Source organism: Ahaetulla prasina, chromosome 1 (genome assembly GCF_028640845.1).
Source record: "Ahaetulla prasina isolate Xishuangbanna chromosome 1, ASM2864084v1, whole genome shotgun sequence".
NCBI classification, from domain to species: domain Eukaryota; kingdom Metazoa; phylum Chordata; class Lepidosauria; order Squamata; family Colubridae; genus Ahaetulla; species Ahaetulla prasina.
This window is the reverse complement of record NC_080539.1, coordinates 253,266,638-253,291,253: the sequence shown is the minus strand read 5'-3', so window position 1 is coordinate 253,291,253 and position 24,616 is coordinate 253,266,638. Positions and strand designations below refer to the sequence as shown.

The window sequence follows — 24,616 nt, the reverse complement described above, 5'->3', positions numbered from 1 at the left end:
TCATGGGAAACAATATATTACAGGTAGTCCTTGACTTATAATAGTTCATTTAGTGACCGTTCACATTTACGAACCGCACTGAAAAAAGTGACTTATGACCATGTCTCACACTTAAAATCACTGCAGGATCCCCTTGGTCAGGTGATTTACATTCAGATGCTTGACAACTTGTTCATATTTATGAGGATTGCAGTGTCCTAGGGTCATGTGGTCATATTTTGTGATCTTCTGATAAGCAAAATCAATGGGGAAGCCAGATTCGTTTAACAACCATGTTACTAATTTAACAACTGCAGTAATTCGCTTAACAAATGTGGCAAGAAAAGTTATAAAATGGGGCAAAACTCACTTAACAAATTTCTCACTTAACAACATAAATTCTGGGCTCAATTGTGGTGGTAAGTTGAGGACTACCTGTACTGTAATAAATTGTAAATTTTGTTTCTTAAGATACTCATCTATTTCTACTAATCCCATCCAGTCCCTTCTTTGCTCCTTCAGGGACATCTAGTTTTTCATGAATCCTTATAAGAAGTTAAGATTTTTCAACCAAAGATTCGTTTTCTGATTTTATTGAACCCCCCCCCCCAAAAGATGTACAACAATGGTTGTGTTTCAATTTTTGTATGCTAGAGATCAATAGATGGGAAGAGACTGATTCGTACGTAGTGGGACTCTTTTGTGTTGGCTTAATAAGGTAGCTAATTGGATAGGAAAATGACATAAAAATCAAATATGTGACTGTCTTATTAAATTATATTTTGAAAATTTGGAGTTAATGAAAGCATGTAGAACTTTGGATATATATAGGCATAAGCAGCAAATAAGAAGGTTGTTTTACTCTAGTAGAAAGTCCATACCATACCTGGCCTAAAATCCTGGATAGAAGACAGGTGTACAAATTTTATATACTTTGACTTTATAACAATAGTATGGGCTGTCTGATCAATATGATTCCAATTTGGTATTATAGAGGTTATCAAATTGTTATTATTGAAGAATTTTATAATATATAATAATTTAATAAGTATTTGAAAATAATTCTCCTTATTGCTTCTTTGCTATTTTCAAGTTTATTTTGTTCTGCCTTTTACCTTAACATTTATTACTAAGTTTGATTATTGCTTTTTTCTCATTATACATTGATAAGCAATTTTATAAAAGAGTCAAACTGAAACTAATGACATTTAATTATATAAGTTAAAAAGGAACAGTGTGTGGATGTCTGTTGGACAAGTCAATGTATCTGGATGATAATAATTTACTTTTGTATAAAGGTATTTGTCTCCATATATTTCTTTGCACTAATGAATGCAGAAGTCATTAGTGTAAAGTTTACAGCATTCATCTAAGCTCTTTAAACACATTTTACATAATTTCTTTTCTAAGTGTGGAGAATACACTTAGGACTATTTTGCTACAGGAAAAAAATAAAGTTCACAGGGAATAATTAAGAAGTATACCGCAGAGTTTTCTATGTTGCAATTAAAAATAATAAGACTGCATAAACAAAACAAAACAAAAAAATCAAGCCTTATTTTCTATCGTCTATACAAAATTTTGTGTTCATCTGTTTGTCTTCTCTGGAGTAAACATGTGTTTTCATGCTGTCATCTTAATGAAGTCTCATAAGGCTGCTGCAAGCAATTGAACAAGTTGCTAGTTAGAAACAGCCACTTGTCTGAACATCATCCATTCTTATTAGCAAAGAAAGATCATAACCACATATAACTATCCTGGTTACAGAAAATACTGCAAATTCCTTCCTAACATTCTTATCTAGCACCATCTAATTTGCCAACTTGTAATCTTATTTAGAAATGAAGTCTCCACAGATGATTCACACTCTGCCCAAGGATAGCTGGAATAATCACTGGTTCAGTTTCCTTCTCAATCCATTAATTTACAAACATTTAATTGCAAATTAAACATTTCCAGAAAACATTTGTTCCCATCTAGGTCCTATAATGAACTGGATATATCAGTTGTCCCAAAGTTATTTAGAGCAAGTCAGTGCAGAAGAATGAATATCTAATTCCAATTAATTATTTTTATTGTTGAAAACCAGGAAGGAAATCAGGTTTCGCACAGTTCAAAAGCATAACTTGCTTTTAACAATGCTAATGCTGATAGAATTATAAAATGACATTGTGGATGGCCTACAGTAGAGTTTAAAACTCTTCCCTCTACTTTTGTATTCATGAATAGCAAGATGATTTGAGCATTCACTACCTCAAATCACAGGAAACATACTAGCTAAAAATATACAATACAGTTGAGGAATGACAAAATAAGCACAAAAGATGCAAGCTTGGGAGTGGGGATCACACTTTTCAGAATTTTTCAACTATCAAAAGTAGTTTTTTCTTTCTTAAGGGCCCCCACCTACAACAACACATAATTTCTGCTCTTCTAGAACTAATACTAAAAAGCTTGTCTCCCAATATATAATTGAATTAACTTGGCCCATTTTTAACATGCTGATTCTAGTAACTTGTTTTCTAATAAAATTAACCTGGATAGTTCCCAGCTTACTAGTATAAAACAAAAAGGTTGTGCTAACTTTTTAAATAATAAAACTAGACACGTAATTGCAATCCTGCATACATGGAAGAAGCCCAACTGAAAGAAGACCTTACTTCTAGATAAGGGAGTTTACATGTATAGCTGAATAGTTGGTGGTTGAAGATAATCATAAAGTTTGAAGCAAAGGAATGATAGTCTTGAACAGCCAAACTCACGGCCCATGGGCCAGATGCATCACATGCTGGCCATGCCCATGCCCGATTTAGTGAAGGGGGAAAAAGTCCCAATATGTCATGTGACACCACCATGATGATGTGAGTTTGACACCCCTGGTCTTGAGGAGCTGTGGTACATTACATGAACCAGGTGTTCTGTTCAGATTGGGAAAGGAAGACACCAAATTATCAGGGGCATTTGTGTGTGGAAGAAAAGTCAAGAAGGCAATGCCAAGAGAAAACGAAACTTCTACAGCTCCACTGACGTTTGTGAGAAACTGGAAACTTTCAAGGACAATTTAGCAGGTGTGCAAGTGAGATAGATAGTTCCCATAACAACAGGAACTTGTTTATTTGGTTTATGTGGAAGCCTGGGGGGTTGGGCTGAGGAAATCACTGATTATTATTATGTACTGGACCTGAGAAACTCAGAGTTAGTTTTACTTCAGCTTTTCCAAATTATGTATTCAATAAACCATTAAGTTTTTCAGAAATGAAAATGATCCTGGACTTTTATTTGGATACCCAAGCTGGATATTGACAGGCAGCCATTACTGTCTGATCTAAACTCTGTCCCTTGATTCCACATGTTGCAATGAGTGTAAAATGAATCAGGGATACAATCAGACGGCTGTTCAGCTCTCTACTGTAGATGCCCTTGAAGGTTATGGTACCAAATCTCTTCTTCTACAGGTTGATAAGCTCTGTTAGCTTTACCCAGCATAACTGATGGAGGATTTATAAAAGGTGGAGATAAAAGGATTGCAGAGGATTTGAGTTTTCTGGCCCTAGAATCTGAAGCCCCACCTGTTAGTTGTTTGATATGAATGTCATGCTAATAATAGTCATGATTGCAACTTTATATTAGTTAATGAATTTATATGCAGGAATACTTATTTTGGACTAAGAAATTAAAGGATGGAAGAAAATCAAAAGGATACTATTTGAGCTATGCCTAACATATTAATTTCATGATTAATTGACCCATGAATAGGCATGGTTATTAGTTTTGTGAAAATATGGTTGGGAGCATAGATCATGGAAAAACATAAAACAAAACACCGTGTTTACACTTTGTAAAAACAATCTTTTTATATTGTTGAAATGTGGGAGGGATAAGTACATGGAAAGTGCTTTGCCATCAATGTAAAACCATAGGAGTGAAATAATCAGCCTTGTTTTTTAAATTTCTTCCAATTCTCTCTCTCTCCCTCCCTCCCTCCCTCCCTCCCTCCCTCTCTCTCTCTCTCTCTCTCTCTCTCTCGCTCTCTCTCTCATTTTGAATGTTTTCCATTATTGACATTCTGTGTTGTAATTTTATCCTTTGTTGTTGCTTACAAAAGTTTAGCTCAGAAGAGAAGAATGCAGGAGTCCAGGAGTTGCAGCTCACAATTCACTTATCCCCAGATCTCCTAGATCATTTTTAAAGTGAAAATTCCTTTGTTCTTGCTTTTCTACTTGGTAAGACTATGTTGATCCAACAGATTCCCTTTTGCAATCTCCAATGAATTGTTTTTTCTCCAGAAGCCTGGCATTCACCCATTTTCCTGCTTTTTCCTCATCACTCCCAACATACTGTGTAACTTCCATAAAGGGTGACCAGCAGTTTAAGAAAATGAAATATCCCCACATATCCAGGCCCTCCAGTGGCTGGAGAAAATTATTCTCTATTTCTTATTATATTTTTGAATAAAACACAGCATTCAATTTCTCTCTCTCTCTCTCTCTCTCTCTGTGTGTGTGTGTGTGTGCGCGCGCGCATGCATAGACATAGACATAGACATACACACATATTATATATATACATACACATGTATGTATATTCATAATTTTAGGGTGGGTTTGGGTGACTTTTCAGTAATTTTCTAGTGTTTCAGAGCCTACCCTTGATTAAATGGTATGTAAGAACTATTGTAAATGAGTCTGCTGAGATCTTGTCTTTTATATTTAACTTACATCTATGATAATAAGCTTACAATATAAGGATAGAATGCCAAGGATGCTTTTTTCAAGAGGCAACTAGACTTTTTGGTTTTTCTTTAAAGATGTTTCACTTCTCATCCAAGAAGCTTCTTCAGCTCTGATTGTATGGTGGGGAATGGAAGGATTTATGCTCCTCGCAAATAGCTGGTCATTTGCATTCTTTTAGAGCAGGGGTGTCCAAACTTGGCCCTTTGGAGAGTGGTGGACTTCAACTCCCAGAATTCCCCAGCCAGCATGAGCTATAAATTTAAGCAAGTTGCTAGTTGGAGAATTCTGGGAGTTGAAGTCCACCACTCTCCAAAGGGCCAAGTTTGGACACCCCTGTTTTAGAGGGTACTGAGGCCACCTGGAGGTTTATTTTTGTCATCAAGGTTACCTGAGTAGTGCAAATGGGGTGAAGCCTTCTTGGAACTACTAAAAGGATTGTGTTGTGGACTGGAAATAGATGATGTCATATCCCTCTCCCTCTGTTGAGAGAGGGCTGTTCAGTTTTGAAATAGATGGCCCCTTTCAAACCAGAAGTCCTCTCTATTAAAAATGTGGACTCTGCTGTCTTCAAAAGAGTGGCCTTTTTCTTTTAAATGCAGATAGACTGCTGAATCTTGTCCTGATGGGTTTGTTCTCCTATGTTGTGCCATGCATTTGTGAAATGGTTCTTTTGTAAAAACAAAAAACAAGCAAACATTTATAATTGAATTATTGACTTTGCAAAGTTCCTTTTTCTTCACCAGTCTTCATCAACCTTTTACAGGAAAACCGCAACCCCACCTTATTATATTAAATTATGCTAATTTAAATTGTGTGTCTTTGTTAGTGACCTGACAACTGTGAGTCTGATCATTTTGACAATTTGTTATTATGGTAATGCAGAATACAGATAAATATACGTGCTTAGGATGAGTCCTGGAATGACCTGGCTGGAACTGACCAGCTTAACATCCTATCTGAGGACCTACAGAGCAAATTGTACAAGACATTCAAGACATCCTGGAAGCATTCATCCAAAGCAGTGTGATTATGGACAGATGACTCTAACAAGAGAGTAGAGGCAGAAATATGAAGAGGTCTTAAAGCAATAGGTAGTATGAGAAGCCCATCAAATAGATATAGCAGCTATTGCCTTTGTAACATAATCATATAGGTGTTATTTTGAAAGCTAAAAACCCAGTTAGAAAACATTCATTATATACCTTATAGTTAGATGTGGATGTTTGCATAATAATCCCAGCTGAAGAACAGGTAGGGACAGAATAGCATTCAAAGAAAAAGGATGAGGGAATTAATAGTATGAATCAACATGAACACTTCAGCTAGCACGTGATTCCCTGGTATGTCCTCTTTGAAACCATCTGTCTCCCTGGAATCAGAGCCTGGGCAGTGAGCTAGTCCAAATCAACAACTAAAGTTTATTCCATGCTTAGAATGAAATAGATGGAAATAAATTTCCTTTGGAATGGGGAGGTAACCATTCTTTAATGAAGAAGCAAAATTCTCCCTCTTCTCTTCAGGGCCTCTTTAACCTCCTTGTTTCTCAGGCTGTAGATCATGGGATTCAACATAGGGATCACAAGTGTGTAGAAAACTGAAGCTATTTTATCAGTGCCTAGAGAGTGATTCGTGCTTGGCTGCAAATACATGAAAATCAAAGTTCCATAGAAGATGGTAACAGTTGTCAGGTGAGAAGCACAGGTAGAGAAAGCTTTGTGTCGTCCTTGAGCAGAGCTGATTCTTAGGATGGCAGACAGAATAAACACATAAGAGATAAGAACAATAAGAAGGGAGACTATCATATCAAAGCCAGCAAAAGCGTAGATCAGTATTTGCTTGGTGCTGGTATCAGAACAGGAGAGGGCCAAGAGTGGGAGATCATCGCAATAGAAATGATTAATCACATTTGAAGAACAGAACGATAGTCGGAATGTAATGATGGTGTGGAACAGGGCAACAGAAAAGCTATATATATAAGGTGCAGCTACTAATCGGATGCAGACTCTCTGGGACATAATGGATCCATAAAGCAGTGGGTTACAGATGGCAACGTAGCGGTCATAGGCCATCACTGCCAGCAGGAAACACTCTGTGATCATAAAAGTCAAGAAAGAGCCCAACTGGGCTGCACAAGCATGGAATGAAATGGTTTTCTTAACTGCTAAGAGGTTTGCCAGCATTTTAGGGGCAATAACGGAGGAATAGCAGAGATCAACAAATGCCAAGTGGGTGAGGAAGAAATACATAGGGCTATGTAGCTGTCTGTCAGTCTGAATCAAAAGGATTATGCCCAGGTTTCCCATTAGAGTGATGCTGTAATTCAAGAGGAAGATGGCAAAGAGGGGCATCTGCAGCTCAGGGCGGTCGGTGATTCCAAATAAAACAAATTCCTTCACTGTACTCACAGTTGAATTGATATCTGCCATTTATTCCATCACTTCAGTTAAATTCTGCTCAGGAAATGGGTGAAGAAGGAATACACTTTCTTCTTTAATGTTCAGTCATACTCTCTCATACTCAAGAGATGATAAATTCTTTTGGGTCTATTTTTATTTAAAATTTAACTGCTGTCTCATTCATTCTACTGACACAGGCATCCTGATATAATTTTAGCTGTACCATCTGAAATGATTTTAGAGCAATACCATGAAGATTTGTTCTCATTATAAAAGTGCATTATACTTCATAAAGCATTTGAATGCCACAGCAACACCAAGAAGATACCTTATGTGCAGTAAAATATCTCAGTCCTGTTTGAATAGCTGGAAAAAAGTTAGGTTCTATCTATCAATCCATGATGCACATTGGCATTTTGTCTTAGAAAGCGAGTGAGCATCATCTCATACACGGACCGTAAAATGGACCTGGAAAGCTGAATCACACTGAACTGAAAAGTCCAGAATTGGTCAAGACTTAACTAGCTGCCTCATAAAGTTTTGCATACACATCGTAGAATCTTGATTGCTTCGCTCAGGTTGCTTGTTTCTGTACAGAAAAAAAGGCATATTTTTAGAAAAATTATAAGCCACATGCAAGACTTGTCATAGTATTGATTTTTATTTCATCGTATGGCTTTTCTAAGAAAGCTAAGATCATACAAACGATTGACACTTATGAGATTTTCTCCTTTCATTCGCACCTCATCCACTTAACATCTCGTAGAAAGTTGTTTTATCAGCAGAATTTTATATAGAACTTAGCTATATGTAGCTAAGGCTGCTCAGGGTATTTCTTCTTGATATTATGAACTGTCCTGACTTACATTTTGAAAATGAGATAATACATTGGAGTGTAACTACTTCTAAAAGCTAATTTCTCCACATTTTGTGTCATACTTTTCTGAAAGTAAGAAAGTATGTTTCATGAGAAAAGACACTGAGAAATTTATATTTTGAGAAAAAATGTATGTTTAGAAATGCATATTTTAAAAAATTCAGTACTATTTCTTTTTTAAAAAAATCCACCTCAATACATAGGGTTTTCTTGATTTTTTTAAAAAACCCTGAAATAACTTTGTTTTCCAGAAGGCAAGTCTTGGAGAATCTGTGATCTATTCCAGTTTGAGTCTGATGTTTAAAAACCAACCAACCAATGAATTACTAGGTTATTCCCAGAAATATGCACATTATTTACTCCGAGATTCTCCCCCTTTGTGGGTGCAAAGGGCTAAAAGGCACTTTTTAACTTGGTATTTTTCCCAGCCTACCTCTCTGCACTTTCTCTTCCATCTGTTATTTGCAGAGGCTTGCCCTCAACAGGTATCTGCCTCAGTATGAGTGCCTTTGCCCTTTTAATGATTTGCTTTCAGAGGTTTCTCAAGATTTTCTGCTCCTCGGAGATTTTCTTTGTGAGACTCGACTCCTGTGGGAGAGGAGCTGAGTTTGTAATTAACAAATCTGTAACGATGGTGAGATGAAGAAAACATACATCCAAAATGCACATTCTAAATTCTCAAGCATCAGTGAATTTCTGTAAGTCGTTTCTCAACTATTCAAGTGATTATTTACCATATCCTTCTGGGTTGGTGGTACAAGTATTGGCATCTTCATGTCCCATGAAGCTAAGACTAAGACAAACAGAAAGCAAGGCGACTGAAGTTCATGAGCTATAATTGTTCTGTTACACTATAAAACTTTCAACAAATGCCAAGGAAGAGAGAGTGGTAGGCTATAAAACAGGACACAGCGAAGTCTTGAAACAATAAAAGAGAAAGATTTTGCCATGCAAATTATTTCAGTGGTACAAGGCTGCTTACTAAGAGAGTGTTTCTCAACCTCAGCTAAGATCAGTGGACGTCAAGTCTTATAATTCTCCAAGGTGACTGGACTAAGATACTGAAAACTAATTACTATTTTACTGTTGAAATTATGAATGTTTTCTTCCTATATTAATAAAAAGGCTATAGTTCTGACAACATGTTTTCAGCCAAAACTCCCAGCGACAACCAAGACCAGGTAGGATCTTTAGAAGTAGTACCTAGCCAACTCCCCATCAGAGATTTTACAATGGACAAACAGGTTGCATCCTTGGTGGGAGATTGTGGCACAGTGCAAGTGCATATTGGGGTTGTACAACACTGAAGCATCGAATGATGCCATCAGTTGGCAGCAGAAGATGGGGAGAAGTTGTCCTGGAATACTAGGCAGTACTACGTGACCTCTTCAATAGTGAACTTAAATGTCATTTCTTGGTAAGTGATTTGAGATAAAATAAATAACATGACATCATTTATTTTAATAGAATAGAATAGAATAGAATTTTATTGGCCAAGTGTGATTGGACACACAAGGAATTTGTCTTGGTGCATATGCTCTCAGTGTACATAAAAGAAAAGATACGTTCATCAAGGTACAACATTTACAACACAATTGATGATCAATATATCAATATAAATCATAAGGATTGCCAGCAACAAGTTATAGTCATACAGTCATAAGTGGAAAGAGATTGGTGATGGGAACTATGAAACGATTAATAGTAGTGCAGATTCAGTAAATAGTCTGACAGTGTTGAGGGAATTATTTGTTTAGCAGAGTGATAGCCTTCGGGAAAAAACTGTTCTTGTGTCTAGTTGTTCTGGTGTGCAGTGCTCTATAGCGTCGTTTTGAGGGTAGGAGTTGAAACAGTTTATGTCCAGGATGCGAGGGATCTGCAAATATTTTCACGGCCCTCTTCTTGATTCGTGCAGTATACAGGTCCTCAATGGAAGGCAAGTTGGTAGCAATTATTTTTCTGCAGTTCTAATTATCCTCTGAAGTCTGTGTTTTTCTTGTTGGGTTGCAGAACCGAACCAGACAGTTATAGAGGTGCAAATGACAGACTCAATAATTCCTCTGTAGAATTGGATCAGCAGCTCCTTGGGCAGTTTGAGCTTACTGAGTTGGCGCAGAAAGAACATTCTTTGTTGTCCTTTTTAATGATGTTTTGATGTTAGCTGTCCATTTGAGATCTTGCGATATGATAGAACCCAGAAATTTGAAGGTTTCTACTGTTGATACTGTGTTGTCAAGTATTGTGAGAGGTGGAAGTATGGAAGGGTTTTCCTAAAGTCTACCACCATTTCTACGGTTTTGAGTGTGTTCAGTTCCAGATTGTTTTGGTTGCACCACAAGGCTAGTCGTTCGACCTCTCGTCTATATGCGGATTCGTCATTGTCTCGAATGAGACCAATCACTGTTGTGTCATCTGCGAACTTCAGTAGCTTAACAAATGGATCATTGGAGATGCAGTCATTGGTATACAGAGAAGAGAAGTGGGGAGAGCACACAGCCTTGGGGGCCCCTGTGCTAATTGTACAGGTATTTGATGTGATCTTGCTTAGCTTCACCTGCTGCTTCCTGTTTGTTAGGAAGCTTGTGATCCACTTACAAGTCTGTTCCGGTACCTGTAGCTGGTTTAGCTTAGTTAGAAGAATGTCTGGAATGATGGTATTGAATGCTGAACTAAAGTCTACAAAAAGGACCCTTGCATAGGTCTTTGGAGACTCAAGATGTTGTAGGATGTAGTGCAGAGCCATATTAACAGCATCATCTGTTGATCTATTTGCTCGGTATGCAAATTGCAAGGGGTCTAAGAGCGGATTCGTGATGGTTTTCAGGTAGGAAAGCACTAGCCTTTCAAAGGTTTTCATGACTACAGATGTTAGAGCAACTGGTCTGTAGTCATTCAGTTCCTTGATGGTGGGCTTCTTGGCACTGGGATGATGGTAGAGCGTTTGAAGCAAGAAGGAACATAGCACATCTCTAGTGATTTATTGAAAATATGGGTGAAGATGGGGCCAATTGGTCAGCACAGACTTTTAAGCAAGAAGGAGTTATCTTGTCTGGGCCTGGAGCTTTTCCTGGCTTTTGTCTGTGAAATAGGTCCTGCACTTCCTTTTCTGTGATCACTAGGGGTTGTGTACCCAATGAAATGGGGTCAGTTGTAGGAGGCTTGGCTGTTGTTGGTGTGTCTGAGATGGGGTTGTGGAGATAGGTGGCTGTAGTTTCCTTTCAAACCTGCAGTAAAACTCATTCAGGTCATCTGCCAGTTGTTGATTACCTTCAGCCTGGGAAGGAGGTTTGCCATAGCCGGTGATATTTTTAAGAGTTTTCCACATGTTTGCTGGTTCATTTGCTGAAAATTGATTCTTTAGCTTTTCAGAGTAGCTTCTTTTTGCTGCTCTTATCTCCCTTGTTAGTGCATTTCTGGCCTGATTGTACAGCATTTTATCACCTTTTCTGTAGGCTTCCTCTTTGGAATGTCGTAGCTGCTTAAGTTTAGGTGTAAACCAAGGTTTGTTATTACTGTGTATTCGCAAGTTCCTTGTAGGTACACATAGGTCTTCACAGAAGCTGACATATGATGTTACAGTATCTGTGAGTTCATCCAGGTCTGCAGAGGTATCTTTAAAATATTCCAATCAGTGCAGTCAAAACATGCCTGTAGCTTTAATTCTGATTCCTCCGTCCAGGTTTTCACTGATTTAATTATTGGTTTTATGGCTTTAAGTCTTTGCCTGTAAGCAGGTACAAGGTGAATCATGCAATGATCAGAGTGTCCTACAGCTGCACGTGGTAAAGACCGATAGGCATCTTTTAGTGTTGTGTAGCAGTGGTCTAGAGTATTCTTGCCTCTGGTGGGACAATTGACATGCTGAAAGTATTTTGGTAGTTCTTTCCTTAAGTTTGCCTTGTTTAGATCTCCCAAAACAATGGCCAGTGAATCAGGGTGTTTGGCTTCAGCCTCCATGATTTGGTCAGCTAGAGTTCGTAATGCCTCGTTTACACAGGCTTGTGGTGGGACATAAACAGCAATTAGAAGAAATGAGGAAAATTCACGAGGCGAATAGTAAGGTTTGCAGTTGATAATTAGAGTCTCTAAATTGTTGTCACAGAATTTGTAAATTATGTTAAAATCTTGACACCAGGTTGAATTAATATATAGGCATAAGCCTCCTCCTTTCTTTTACCAGATGTTTCTGGAATCCTGTCTGATCGTTCAATTTGAAATCCTGGAATGTTCAGGCTGCTATTTTCAATTGATTCATTTAACCAGGTTTCAGAGAAGCATAGGACTGCTGAATTGCGAAAATCAGAATAGTATTTGTTTAAGAGGAGTATTTCATCCATCTTATTTGCAAGTGAGCGTATATTTGTTAGGAAAATTGAAGGCAGAGGAGTTTTAGTGCGAGTTCTTAGCTTGATTAAGATCCCAGATCGTTTACCTCGTTTCCTTCGTTTCCGTCGTTTGGTTTTTTTAGTAATCCATGGCTCCGTGGGAATTGCCTCCTCCTGTGTTAGAATCTCCTCCGTGTTTGTAAAGACAGGCGGGGGTGAGATTAAAGAAAGCTGCTCCTTAAAGAAATGTTCCTTAATTTTTAGCAGATGGTCTCGTGAGTAGGAAATCCGTAGTGAGTCACAGAGAACAATTAGAAATAAAGAAACAATTAGAGAGCATTTCACCGAGGCAGCCTTCGTCGGCGCCATCTTAGGTCAGAAGCCTAAGATGAGGTTGTTAACCCAAAACCATATTACTTCATAACCTTTAGATGTGTCAAAAGAGTTTAGTAAGGATTGGTTGCAACTGCCTTGCTTGGGAAGATGTAATCTTAGAGTTGTAATTTCAGAGTTGAAATTAATTCATGCCCGGATTTGTCCTATTATGATCACATTTTGGACTAAACTCACAGAATTGTTGATATAACTCTAGACTGCACATTAAAAATGCATAGGTTCTTGTTTAAACCTTGTCTACATCAATCAAGACATCAAGAACTGTAGAGTTTTTGAGAATGTAAACAAACTAAAATTTATTATACAACACTAGAAAAAGAAAACTTCATCGGATTCATAATATTAGTTTGTTGATTTGTGTTGTCATTTGAACTATATCTTTATTTTTGACAAAGGGACAAGAAAGATGATTTTCAAGCAATATGAATAATATTTCAAAGTTGCCCTACTTTATAACATGTAGATCTTTAGGACAAAAATGTCCCTAATTTGATTCAACCGGTAGGATGGTGGCATAAATTACTCACAGATCCTCTACTTAAATGATTTTCATTATTCTGCCTGGCATCAACAAGCAGAAAAAACAAATGTCACAGGAGAATGGGAACCTTCAGGGAATTTTTAAACCAGAGTTTAAATAAATGGAGCCTTCACTCACTCAGTAATTTCTGCAATGCTATCAGTATTTCATTCCCAGGTAAGCTGTATATTTTGAGAATAGTGTTCACAGAAAGAGGCCTTGGAATTTTTTTCTAGAAGCTCTAGCTTACAGCAGTCCCACAACATTACTTATGTGGGTCCCTTAGAACAAAGAAAAGGATGCATCAATGCTGAAATTATAGTTATTTATTCTCCCACTTGAAGCAGTAGAAGAAATTTGGCATGGGTGGGGGGGAATTATTAAGTACAAGTATAGGAAAAAGTAACTGCTTATTCTTTCTGGAAAGGTTTAGGAAGTCTTGTTCCTATTAAATTGTCAATACATTTGGAAAATGTATCACACACAAAGTTCTGGCGATCTTTCAAAAATAGGAGGTAAGTACATCTTTCTTCTTTCTATTTATTTACAGAGAATAGACCCTGCTCTATCATTGGCCAGGCTCAGAATAAATGAAGATAATAGGATTTTCCAACTATCAGCTGGCTATTAACCACGCTGTCCATCTCTTGATAAACAGCATGTCTAAATTAATTTGCCAGAGCACCAAGACAATGGTTATCAACTAATGGTAATTGTGTACTTAAATTGATCCCCCGCAAGTCACCTTCCAGATGGCAACTGAATTCTTCATGTGATAGTATGCTTTCAGAGCTAAATGCAATGTGAGGAGACAGAAAACTGTGCTTTCCTGATCATCTGCTTGGGGCATAGCTGGGTGTTACACAGCAAAAATTATGACAATCTGCATTTATAGAGAATAGGAGTAAATCATAAGTAGAATAGTAAGGAAGACCATATTCTAGCATGTAGTATGTTATCCTGATAATATATAAGACAACTCGAGCTGGATATTGTATTCTAATTTAGTGCTGTTAGAAGGAGCACTGAGTCTCCTTAATTTGAAAGGAGGGCATAGCCCTAGGGATTGAGTTAAAGTCTTCTCTTACGTATTTTACTCCATTTTAGCACATCTTTACACCACCACAAGTTGAAGGGATGGCATTGAATCCACAGCTAGAAGATATATAAATTGGGGGGGGGGATACTTGCAGTAGGTTACATTGAAATTTGAAAGAAAAGAAATCATGCATTTATAGATTTCAAAATAATAATAATCACTCTGTGTGATAGGCAGAAATTGTATTGGTCCCATTGGTTTTAGTTAACTTACAAAGTAAGTAGTAAATTCCAATCTTTGTCTAATTCATTTTTTTCCCCTCCCAACAATTAATATACAAAGAAGAAATTTCGATGTGGAATCACACACAGGTCTCCAACTTCATTCTCCTGGGCATCACAGATCAAAAAGAATTGCAACTGCCCCTCTTTGTGTTGTTCCTACTGGTGTACATTATCACCCTGGTGGGGAATCTAGGAATGACCGTGCTAATCAAGACAGATTCTCGACTCCACATTCCCATGTATTTTTTTCTTGGTAATTTGGCATTTGTAGACGTCAACTATTCTTCCAGCATTACGCCCAATATGTTGGTGTCTCTCCTAACAGAAAGGAAAAGCATTGGATTTGCTGCCTGCGCCATTCAAATGTTTGTGTTCGTTGTATGTGGAAGCACTGAATGTCTTCTTCTGGCTGTGATGGCCTTTGATCGGTATGTGGCTATTTGTCATCCTCTGCGTTATTCAGTGATCATGTCAGGAAAAATCTGTGTCTGGTTGGCAGCTATTTCGTATTTCCTTGGCATTTTCTATGCAGTTTTATACACCACTCTCAGTTTTTCTTTATCCTTTTGTGGATCAAACATGATCAATCATTACTACTGTGATATCACCCCACTCTTAAAGCTTTCTTGCTCTGATACTCACATCAATGAGACCGTAATATTTGCACAAGTGAGTATAAACTGTATAGGCACCACAGTAATCATCTTGTTCTCATATGCCTCTATCTTAATCACGATCTTAAAGATCCGTTCTACACAAAGCAGACGCAAGGCCTTTTCTACCTGTTCTTCTCACCTGATCATTGTCAGCTTATTCTATGGGTCGATCTTCTTTATGTATTTACGGCCCAGCTCCACATATTCCCTGGAACAAGACAAAGTGGCTTCTTTGTTCTACACAGTGGTAATTCCCATGTTGAATCCTCTCATCTACAGCTTGAGGAACAAAGAAGTGAAGGAGGCATTTTGGAGAATGTTTAAGAAGACAGTGTAATGATGGAGAACAGTTGTGAAATATTGTCCCTATGTATTCATATATAGTAATTTATATATGTATTCATATATAGTAATTTATATATGTATTCATATATAGTACCTGCATGTATTCATATATAGCGGTAGTAGCACCAAATACCATTTTTTGCTCAAGAATATTATGGTTGTATTTGTTTACAATTGCTCTGGGATGGGTTATGTCACTCTATTTCAGAAAGCAATACAAACTCTTTTGTGCCTCTGAAAGGCATGTATGATAACAAAACATTTGTGAACCATATTTTTCACCATTAAATGTTGTCTACAAAATTTTATTTATTTCTACAGGTAAGACATTTATACAGCACATGTTTCCAGCAAAGGCAGCCTGCAGCTCTACATTCTCTTTTGCTCTAAATTCAGCAACTAGCAATAATCCAAAATATATTAAATATCATAAAACTATTATTATTATTAAGTCCTTTTAAAGACGAGTGCCTGGATAAAGTCAGCTGCAGCTGTCTTGGCAATGTTTTCAGAAAGTGGCTTGTCATTGCCTTATTCTTAGGGTTGAGAGAGAGTGACCAGCCTTGAAATAATTCAGATGGCTTCATGCCTAGGACAGGACTAGAATTCATGGTCTCAGTTTCTAGTCTTGTGCCTTTAACCATTATACCAAACTGTCTGTCCATAAAACAGCAAATGGTCACAAAATGCTTTTGGGTGTGATTGTTAGATAGAGATAATGTTTGTTACTTATGAAGCCCTACATGGCATAAGACCTGATCACTTGAGGAACTGCCTATTTCCCATCAATCTTATAGGGTAGTCATGCTCTGGGTTCTTTCACTTAACAAAGAATCTGAAACTCAGGATCCCCTATTTGTGTGTGTGTGTGTGTGTGTGTGTGTGTGTGTGTGTGTGTGTACACCTGCCCACTAGAATAAGTGATCTGGGTAGGTAGCCTCCTATTGGTGTATTGGAGGTCCTGGCTCTTTGCACAGGCCTTGGGCTGGACAATTGGCAGCTGGGATAGTGTGGGTATGTTTCTTCTGGTTTTCTAGCTTTTGTCATCTTTGGTTTCTGTCTTATGGTTGTATTGCTTTGTTGCTATTTTTCCCCCCTGTGCTTGTACTTTGTGAACTGCCCAGTGTTGCTGGGAGTTAAATAAAATAAATAAAAATGGATCAAATAAAACAGCAATCAGAAGTATAATGAACAGCACAGAAACATGGGATTAACACAGAAAATAGCAGACAGCAGAATAAATTTAAATTTATTTATTTATTTATTTATTATTTAGATTTTTATACCACCCTTCTCCCGAAGGACTCAGGGCGGTGTACAGCCAGATTAAAACAATAATATACAAAATTAAAGTAACAATTAAAATACATATTCAAAAGATGGCCGAAAATTAAAACCGTCGAATTGACCTATACTAAAATACCCCAATTTAAAATTATTAAAAATTCAGAAATTTAAAAATTTAAAAATCAAGCCAGTCCCACTTGGATAAACAGATATGTTTTCAATTCACGGCGAAAAGTCCGAAGGTCAGGTAATTGGCGTAAACTGGGGGAAGTTTGTTCCAGAGGGTAGGTGCTCCAACAGAGAAGGCCCTTCCCCTGGGGGCTGCCAGCCGACATTGTTTGGCGGACGGCACCCTGAGAAGACCCTCTCTGTGTGAGCGTATGGGTCGTGGGAGGCATAAGGTGGTCCCGTAAGTACCCGGGCCCTAAGCCATGGAGCGCTTTAAAGGTGGTAACCAACACCTTGAAGCGCACCCGAAAGACCACAGGTAGCCAGTGCAGACTGCGCAGGAGCGGTGTTACTAGGGAGCAACGTGTGGCTCCTTCAATCACCCGCGCAGCTGCATTCTGGTCTAACTGGAGCCTCCAAGTGCACTTCAGGGGTAGCCCCATGTAGAGAGCATTGCAATAATCCAAACGAGAAGTGACGAGAGCATGAGTGACTGTGCATAAGGCATCCTGGTCAAGAAAGGGGCGCAACTGGCGAACGAGGTGAACCTGGTAAAAGGCTCTCCTGGAGACGGCCGCCAAATGATCTTCAAACGACAGCCGTCCATCCAGGAGAACGCCCAAGTTGCGCACCCTTTCTGTTGGGGCCAATGACTCACCTCCAACAGTCAGCCGCGGTTGCAGCTGACTGTACCGGGGTGCCGGCATCCACAGCCACTACGTCTTGGATGGATTGAGTCTGAGTCTGCTTCTTCCCATCCAGACCCGTACGGCTTCCAGGCACCGGGACAGCACTTCGACAGCTTCGTTGGGGTGGCCTGGGGTGGAAAAGTACAACTGAGTATCATCAGCGTACAGCTGGTAACTCACCCCAAAGCCACTGATGACCTCGCACAACGGCTTCATATAGATGTTGAACAGGAGAGGCAAGAGAATCGACCCCTGAGGCACCCCATGGAGCCTCTATGGAACAAAGATGACTGCATAAATGTAAATTTTATTTTATTTTTCTTGAAGAAAAAAAGAAGAAGAGAAAGTCTTCTTTTTACAGAGGTGCCACTGAAAAGGCCCTTTTAGGACATGATCTTAGGACATTCTGGTTGAATGTGTTTCTGCATTGGCATGGAAAGAAAGTTGGTAAGGTTGTAAGACCAGCTGAGTCTTGAAGTTAGCTTCCAAAATGCTTCCTGTTCCTTTTGGTGACAGATGTTGATCCTATGTTAAAAAAAGAAGAAGTTAAATATGTATTAATTGAGGTACATCACTACTCTCCTCCTTTCTTAGACTATTTGAGAGGCAATTGTAATTGCAATAGTCAAGATGGATTATAACCAAGATTTGGATAATCATTGTCAATTCCAAGAAATCCACTACTAGCTAATGTATGCCCCTCCAGATCAAACCCTGCAAATCTTGTGGCCAAAGAACATTCTCATCTTCTGAATCTGCTCTTTCTGGGGGAAACAGTTCCATCTAAATCAGGCTTAGTCATATTCTATATGTTCTCCCAATCATACATCTCTCCTTTCTGGAATTAGTTTTAATTTGTTCTTTCTCAAGCCCTCCATTATTGACTTCTACGTTATCCCTTCCTTGGAGTTAGTTGATACAATGCTGTTTTAGACATCCCATTCCAACATTCTAAATTTTGCCCCCTAGAAGTCTCACGTAGATCAGTGTTTCTTGTGTCATGATCCTTTCCCACTTTTAAGAATTATGGAGGACCCCAACAGTTATTTATTTTATTTTATTTATTTATTTATTAAATTTTTATAAATATTTCCTTGTATTTGTTGATATTGATGCATTTGTAGAATATTTATTTAATGAATCACATAATACAATATTAAATCCATTAGATATTAACATAAACAAAATATTTTTCATGAAAAAAATCCTTTTTAAACAAATTAAAGCAATGAGAAGAGTGATTATTTTAAATCAGGGGTCTCCAACCTTGGCAACTTTAAATTGGCAACTTCAAAACTTGGCAGCTTTGCTGGCTAAGGAACTCTGGGAGTTGAAGTCCACAAGTCTTAAAGTTGCCAAGGTTGGAGATCCCTGTTTTAAAATCTATTTGTATCCCACCTTTATTATTTTTTTTCAAATAACTCAAGGCAGCGAACACACACAACACAACTTCCTCCACCTGTTTTCCCAACAACAACAATCCTCTGAGGTGGATTGGACTGAGAGAGAAAGAGATTGGCCCAAAGTCTTCCAGCCACTTTCATGGCTAAGGCAGGATTTGAACTCACGGTCTCCTGCTTTTTATTTTGGTGCTTCAACCACTAAACCGAACTAGCTTTTAAACTGTTGCAAATACCTTTAGTATCTGGCAAATAATTTTGATTCTGGGGACTCCTGAGAGGGTCTCGGGGGGCCTCTAGGGACCCTTAGACTATACCTTAAGAAACACAGATGTAGATGTTAGTCAGTATAGGAAATGAGATAGAATCCTATGAAACATTACAATCAATACTCACGGAGGTAAAAGTAGATCTCCAATGCCATCTTTTGGACATAATTCAACAAGCAGGCCCGAACCTCAACACCATAGTACCCCAAGGCCCCAATCCCACTAGAATGTGGATGGTATTGGAAACCACTCAGAGTTAAAGAAGAAGAATCCAAATACACTCCCCACCTCCCATATCTGGTTCCCAGCATAGGTCATTTACCAGGGGAGCCAAAGTAGACTCAGTACCATAACTTGGATGAAATCCTGACTGGAATACGTTCAGAAAATTATGAAAGGAAGAAAACATAGTTTATAAGTTGCTCAAATTTTCCTTGGGAACAGGATTTTCCCAGGCATATTACTGCGGTCCAAAAGTAAATTTGAACTGAAAGCTGTCAGCCTCATTTTTCTTAGAGATTCTCTGTGAATCTAACCCTAGGTTGTTGTTTTTTTGCAATGACTTGAAAGACGTCTAACTCTAACCATAGCTCCAATTTTCACTGAAAATAGTATTTCCCTATACATTTTACTGTGGTCCAAAACTAAGTCTAAACAGAAAGCTGTCATCTTCATTTTTCTCACAAAGCCCAGGAAAATTGAAATTTGAGGTCAGGTGTTGGCCCTGACTTCAAGGAGACCTAACGCTAGCTCCAATTTTCACTGAGAATAGGATTTCCCAATGCATTTTACTGTGGTCAAAAAGTAAGTCTGAGCTGAAAGCTATCAGCCTATGCACCTTAGAGAGGCTTTGCAAATCTAACATTGAGGTCACTCATTGGTCATGACTTGAAGGAAATCTAACTCTAACCTGTGATGTTGGATTTCTAATCAAAATTTGAGAAAGCCTAACTCATTGCATTTTTCCTCCAATGGGGTTTTCCCATGCATATTCCCTTGCAAGTAAACTGAGCCAAAATGGGAAAATAAAAGTTTCATTACACCAAAAGGTCCTCTCTGAATCTCATTGGGATGTTGGGTTTCCTCCAGGATTTATATAAATCTCATCCAAATCCCAGGGGGAATTTTCTTTCCAGTGGGTTTTCCCATGCATTTTCTCTTGGAGGTAAACGAAACAAAAAGCGCCAAGCCTCAATGAACCTGACTAAGTTGCTGAATTTACTCCTCATAGTCAAGGAATTTATTTCTGGTTTTTGGAAAACAGGCGCATAGCGAAGATTCATTTCCTTAATGACCATAGTGTTTATGACTCATAAATGGTCATAAAATTGGGTCAGTCACGTGTGTGACCTGCTTTATGACTGTCACAACTTATGACCCTAATGGCCAGGCTACATTACAGTCGTAAGTTGAGACTAGCTGTAAAAGGGCACTCTTTCTCTCTCTCTCTCTCTCTCTCTCGTTCTCTTTTTCTTTCTTTCTTTCTTTCCTTCTTCCTTCCTTCCTTCCTTCCTTCCTTCCTTCCTTCCTTCCTTCCTTCCTTCCTTCCTTCCTTCCTTCCTTATAACTTAAATATCCATGATAGTACATGTTTCTCTTTAGTGTTTGTATGTGTGCATGTATTTATTTATTCGTTTGTTTGTTTATATCCTGCTTTTATTATTATTTTTACAAATAACTCAAAGTAGCAAACCTATGCAACACACCTTCCTCCTCTTGTTTTCCTCACAAGAACAACCCTGGCTGAAAGAAAGTGGCTGGCCCAAAGACACCCATCTGGCTTTCATGGTTAAAGTGGGACGTGAACTCTGTCTCCTGCTTTCTAGCCTAGTGCCTTAACCACTAAACCAAACTAGTAATCATTGTGATCACTCTAGAAACAAGAGAGTAGAATAGATTTTGTGCTGATATAATGATCCAATAATAATGAATATTTACCAACTAAATTTAATAGTTTTGATTTATCATGGGGAATCATTGAATATTCCTTGAATATATCTATAATCGTACAATTGCAATCTTCCAATTAAGTCAAACCCAGTTGGAGCAACATTCATTAATTATGACAATGTGGTGTGTGTTCATTGCTGAGTTTGTTTTGAACAAACAGCATAACATTGAATTAAATCTTTAGCATTCAGAAGGTTTTACTTCTGAAAGAAAGAACAAACTCAAGAAGTAGAAAGAACAGACTCAAGAAATAGAGATAATATATTGTGAAGGCAACTTTCTCTGCCATAATTACAGAAAGCTTATATTGTAAGCAAGCCTTGGGTAAGCAGATGTTAAGAGTCATGCTGTCTTTCTTAATCTTAAAGGAGTTTTTTCCCCCATCGCTAAATGCAATTAATTAATTAATTAATTAATTAATTAATTAATTAAAGATTAATTAAAAGATCAAAATAAAGGCATATTCCACAGAATTTTCCTAACACAAGTTTAGCCAGAAAAATTAGAGTGTCCACTTTTTACAAAGCAGCGTAGTCTAAATGGTATTATTTTTGGCATGTTTTTTTTTTTTTGGTAAAAAGTTTTATTTTCATTTTCCAACAACCTATTCAATATACAGTCTCTTATTCAACATTAGTCATTAACTTTCATTTGTTACTTATTCGGACCTGCCCAGCTACCACTTCCTTCCTTAACAAACCTTTCCTCCTCCCTTCTCTACTTTCTTCTACTTTCTTCATCCTTCTTCTCCTTCGCTTTTCTACATCCTCTCCTCCTTCCCTACTCTTCTCTTCCACCCTTTCTAACCCTCTCTCTTTCCCCTTTCTTCTTCCTCTCCTTTCCCCCTTTTCTACCTCTCTCTTTCCTACCTACTTTCTTCCTTCACTCACTCCTCTCCTTTCCATTCCTTCTGAAATGGCAGCTGAGCAGCCCGCTTTCATTTCAAATTATTTCTATTTCTTAATTACATATCTTCAATCATTCCTTTACATTGATCCTTCATCTCCCCCTCTCCCCCTTCCCTCCCTCCCCTCCCACCCCCCCGAGACTTCCCAGAACAAAGTACAGGGTATAAATCACTCCTCTCTCTAAGACCTTAACTCCCCTTCCAGAAACAAAAAAGTACATTCTTCTTCCAGTCCATTATATATCAGTCCATTCCACTCCTAAAATCTTCAGAATCTTCCAATTAAATTAGTATTTCCAGTTCATCAATAAAATACATAGTTTTTAATATCCAATCTTCATCAATTAACACCAAATATATATCAATCCATTCCACTCCTGAAGTCTTCAAAATCTTATAGTTTTTAATATCCAATCTTCATCGATCAAGACCAAAACGATATTCCATCTTCCAGTATTCATCAGAAATTCTTCTATAATATACCTTTCTTCCTTAAACAGTGTCCCAAATATAATTCATATTTCCAGCTTAAATTCTTAAATTTTTATCCAATCTCCAAAAATAAACAATATTCTATCTTCTCATATCTTTAATATCACTTACATAAATCAAATAACATTGCTAATATTAATATTTCTTCAATTTACCTTACATCTGTCAAATAACATTATTAAAATTATAACTTATATCCAAAATATATCAATTATAACAATTAAATTCTATTTAACCAAATACCAACATTACATCCATAAATTTTTCTATCCTCCAAAGGTTAAACAATATTCCATCTTCCCATTCCTTTATACCTCACATATATCAAATAGTAACACCTTATACCCAAAATAAGTCAGTTATAAAAATTAAACCCTATATATATATATATTAAAAAAAAATACCATCAAAATCACATCTTAAGCATTCTCCTTCCCCTTGTCTTCTATCTTACACATTTCCTTACACATTTTCAATCTCCAAAAATATCACTTACATAAATCAAATAACATTGCAAATATTAATATTTCTTCAATTTACCTTACATCTATCAAATAACATTATTAAAATTATAACTTATATCCAAAATATATCAATTATAACAATTAAATTCTATTTAACCAAATACCAACATTACATCCATACCTCCAAAAGTTAAACAATATTCCATCTTCCCATTCCTTTATACCTCACATATATCAAATAGTAATATACCCAAAATAAGTCAGTTGTAAAAATTAAACCCTATATATATATATTAAAAAAAGAAAATACCATCAAAATCACATCTTAAGCATTCTCCTTCCCCTTGTCTTCTATCTTACACATTTCCTTACACATTTTCTTACACATTTTCCACCATCTGCTCACCAATCAGCTTAACATCTAACAATAAAGAATTTCCAATCTTTAATATATTGGTGTAAAAATCTCTTGTTTAAAAACTTATTAAGAAAAGATAAGCCTCCAAAAGTTCCTATAAAAAAATAAAATTCCATATTTGAAATGAAGAAGTTTGCAAGATTTTAATAGTTAGTTCTGTTTGCTTAAGAGCCATTCATAAACTGTAAAATCTACCAAAAAGAGAAAAAAAAATCAATAAACTTTTCTTCTTAAACATTGTGATAAAGAAAAAGGTAAAAAGGTAAAAAGAGAAAAAAAATCATTAACAATTCTTGTTCATTCCATTTAAAAAAGTAGCTTGTTATGTTCTTCTTTATAGTTTCACTTTCCTTTGTATATTGCAAACGCCATTTTAAATCCACTCAAGTTGAAAGTTAGTTCAAAGGAAAGCTATTTAAGAGCTGAAGTTAAGATTTATTACTTGCAAATTCTTGCTAGTCCTCCTACTTTGTTCTGTCTGTGTTGAATTCTCTTTAGAAATAAATCTTGGCACAGAGATGGTCGCGGCTTCTCGTTCTGTATAAACAGAAGCACCCTGGGCACGGAGCTTCGTCAGGCTAAAGGGGAGCTCTCACCCTTCGATCCCCTGGTTAAATTCCAGGGGCTCCCAGGGAACTCTACCCAAAACCTGACCACTCTTCCCTCCCCCTTCACCTGGGGGAGAGAATTCCAAACCGTTTGACAGCCCATTTACGCTGTCAGGGACGGTTTGACAAAACCCAGGGCAGACGATCCCAAAGGAACGTCCACGAAGCCTGCGTTGCCAACCGGAAGCCCTATTTTTGGCATGTTGACCCCAAAGATATAATTTGAGTAAGGAGAAGTATTTGATGTATAGTTTGTGAAGAAACATGAGGTCTCATTCACCTGGCACGTTATGTCTATATCACACCATATATGTTATCCAAACATGTTTTGCTCTGATGGTTCTGTTCTTTGTGATTAGTCTTCTGACAAATGCATGCCAAACATTTCCCCAAATGATGGGGGCAAAAGTTAAA

General features: G+C 37.5%; 2 protein-coding genes across 3 annotated transcripts; one reads left to right on the top strand and one right to left on the bottom strand.

Annotated features, from left to right (window-relative positions):
* Positions 1 to 1,118: 1,118 nt before the first annotated feature.
* LOC131204754 (olfactory receptor 8U3-like) lies at positions 1,119 to 7,138 on the bottom strand. Of its 2 annotated transcripts, none has more exons than XM_058196307.1 (2): positions 6,224 to 7,138; positions 1,119 to 1,139 (listed from the first exon to the last, which is right to left on the bottom strand). In XM_058196307.1, exons 1-2 carry the CDS (start codon positions 7,136 to 7,138, stop codon positions 1,119 to 1,121), a joined length of 936 nt encoding a protein of 311 aa, XP_058052290.1. The 2 variants fall into 2 exon arrangements, with proteins under 2 accessions (XP_058052290.1, XP_058052281.1); XM_058196298.1 differs by lacking the exon at positions 1,119 to 1,139 and adding an exon at positions 3,201 to 3,234 and having other exon boundaries at positions 6,222 to 7,138.
* A 2,079-nt stretch (positions 7,139 to 9,217) lies between these two features.
* Positions 9,218 to 15,542, top strand: LOC131204764 (olfactory receptor 5AP2-like). The gene is made up of 2 exons (XM_058196322.1): positions 9,218 to 9,241; positions 14,637 to 15,542. The coding sequence occupies exons 1-2, from the start codon at positions 9,218 to 9,220 to the stop codon at positions 15,540 to 15,542; spliced, it is 930 nt and encodes a 309-aa protein (XP_058052305.1).
* The last annotated feature ends 9,074 nt before the right edge of the window (positions 15,543 to 24,616 follow it).

What these genes read in the sequence shown, in the direction of transcription:
- LOC131204754 (XM_058196298.1), bottom strand. Translation starts at nt 7,138, where the DNA reads ATGGCAGATATCAATTCAACTGTGAGTACAGTGAAGGAATTTGTTTTA. An exon ending in AAAGAGGCCCTGAAGAGAAG is followed by an intron (nt 3,235 to 6,221) that starts AGGGAGAATTTT and finishes GATCATTTTCAT; the next exon opens with TTCTGAAAAACTTAATGGTT.
- LOC131204764 (XM_058196322.1), top strand. Translation starts at nt 9,218, where the DNA reads ATGGACAAACAGGTTGCATCCTTG. An exon ending in ACAAACAGGTTGCATCCTTG is followed by an intron (nt 9,242 to 14,636) that starts GTGGGAGATTGT and finishes AATCACACACAG; the next exon opens with GTCTCCAACTTCATTCTCCT.